This window comes from Brassica napus, chromosome C7 (assembly GCF_020379485.1).
Source record: "Brassica napus cultivar Da-Ae chromosome C7, Da-Ae, whole genome shotgun sequence".
Taxonomy (NCBI): Eukaryota; Viridiplantae; Streptophyta; class Magnoliopsida; order Brassicales; family Brassicaceae; genus Brassica; species Brassica napus.
In genome coordinates this window covers 53,427,713-53,429,848 of record NC_063450.1, presented here as the reverse complement: position 1 = coordinate 53,429,848, position 2,136 = coordinate 53,427,713, and the positions used below count along the sequence as shown (strand labels likewise).

At 35.2% G+C, this 2,136-nt stretch overlaps 1 protein-coding gene across 1 annotated transcript; it reads left to right on the top strand.

The window, feature by feature from the left end:
- Positions 1-304: 304 nt before the first annotated feature.
- On the top strand, positions 305-1,214 carry LOC111207685 (auxin-responsive protein SAUR50). The gene has a single exon (XM_022705949.2). The coding sequence runs from the start codon at positions 334-336 to the stop codon at positions 919-921; it is 588 nt and encodes a 195-aa protein (XP_022561670.2). The 5' UTR covers positions 305-333; the 3' UTR covers positions 922-1,214.
- Positions 1,215-2,136: the final 922 nt, after the last annotated feature.

The window sequence follows — 2,136 nt, the reverse complement described above, 5'->3', positions numbered from 1 at the left end:
ATCAACAGGGATAAACTATAATAAATTTGGCCATTATTATATATAGTGAAACGATTCAGTTTAGCTAGTGTATAGATATATTCCCTCTCTAGATGAAACTAACTGATTTAGAAGGTTGGAGTAGGGTGGGTATCACGTATAGGCATAGCTTAGAGTATTGAGAAAAAATATTTCTCTTTTTGTTTCCGATTAATTAATTCAGGTAGTCATACATACGTGTTTGAAGTGAATATTTAAGCAAAGAAAAGGGAGATAGGAAATATATATAAGGATATATAGTATGTATATATATGGTGTATCTTGGTAAGGACCAGGAGATCAGAAGGGGCCACAATGTCACAAAGAGGACCAACAATGAAATTAAATCCACAGCTGGCTTTGCCATTTTGGCTCCCACCTTCTCCTTCTAAACATATGCACATGTCTTCATATCCTTCTCTCTCTACACACACAAGAGTATGTACAGCCACATACATATACAAAATCTTTATTTATAAATATATGCACCTCAACTCCTCAATACCCATCTCCTTCCCAACTCTCTCTATCCTTTCAAACACAACAAAAAGCTTTTCTCTCTCAATAACCCAAAGACAAATGGCCATAATGAAGAAATCTTCAAAAGTAACTCAGACGGCAATGCTGAAGAAGATTCTAAAGAGATGCTCGAGCTTGGGAAAGAAGAATGGAGGAGAATACGATGAAGATTTCCTCCCACTAGACGTACCAAAGGGGCACTTTCCTGTCTATGTCGGAGATAACAGAAGCAGATACATTGTCCCAGTCTCCTTCTTGACTCACCCTGAGTTCCAATCTCTCTTAAGACGAGCTGAGGAAGAGTTTGGATTTGACCACGATATGGGTCTCACCATTCCTTGTGATGAACTTGTCTTCCAGAACCTTACCTCAATGATCCGATGAAATTTTTAGTAAACCATTTGAAGAAGATGCAGAAGAAGATGGTTGACGAAGCAGAAGCTTCCTTACGAGAAAATAGCATCTCTTCTCTCTTTTTAAGTTTTTTCTTCTTCTATTTTTAAGCCTATCTAGGGTTTTTACGAGCTGGTTTACTCGTCTAACAAGAAAGAAACCTGAATGAGATATAGATTCCATGAGTTTAATTGGATTTGTAAATTAAAAAGCTTGTAATGTTTTCCTCGCAGATCTTGATTTTGTGAGAGAAGTTGATTAATGCAAGAAAAAGCATTCCTCTATTTGTTTAACGATTCCCTAAATTTTTTTATTGATTCTTGTGCAACTTAATTTGTACTATTTTTCAGAGGCTTCAACATTTTTAACATTAAACAGAAATAAAGATGTTTAACTTTTGACTACAATTTGTTATAAACATTATTAAAAATATAGTCTGAGGCTAAATTTTCATGTGATACATAGATAATTAGGGCTCTGAAAAAAGATTATAAGTCAAATCGTATGAATGATACACAACCTTTTGAAAGTGCATGCTTGAACATGGTTTTGTCAGAGAATGTGATATACATTATCGTGTACGGAACCATACAAGATTTTTTCTACATTCGTTTGAGAAACTGGTTTCAAATACTAAGGATTGAAAATTTTAAAACAATAAGATCCATTCTGCTCGATAACTTCAGCATATACTTGTCAACAGTCGTGTTTAATGGTGTTTGTAATGAAAATTAGGCCACCAATGTTCTTAAAAGAAGTTGGTACATGTGTTAATAATGATAGTTCTAATTCGAGAAAACATCTAAATAGAACAATGTTTAAAGCTCACCAAAATCTGTCTTAGAACGGACTCTCAAACGCTCGTTAGAGCAATCACCACGGGAAGAAGATCTTCGGACTTCTTTGGAGTTTTCTCGGACGTCGACTCTCTGGCTTCTCCTCCGACATCATCCTTCGCATTTTGTTTTTTTGTTTACATTTCTTGGGCTCTTAATGGATCTGCAGATTCATTAGCGAAAGCCTCTTTATCCTTGTACTTGGATCTTAGGCCATAAACGCTTTTCTAATTATTATTCAATCGGTTGATAAAAAAAAAGAATAATGTTCAAAAAGTGACTAGGCGCCTAGGCAGTCACTAGAGGTTATATAAGAGATTCCTAACCACACAATTACATTTTCCACCTTACTCACTGTACACAATGTTTA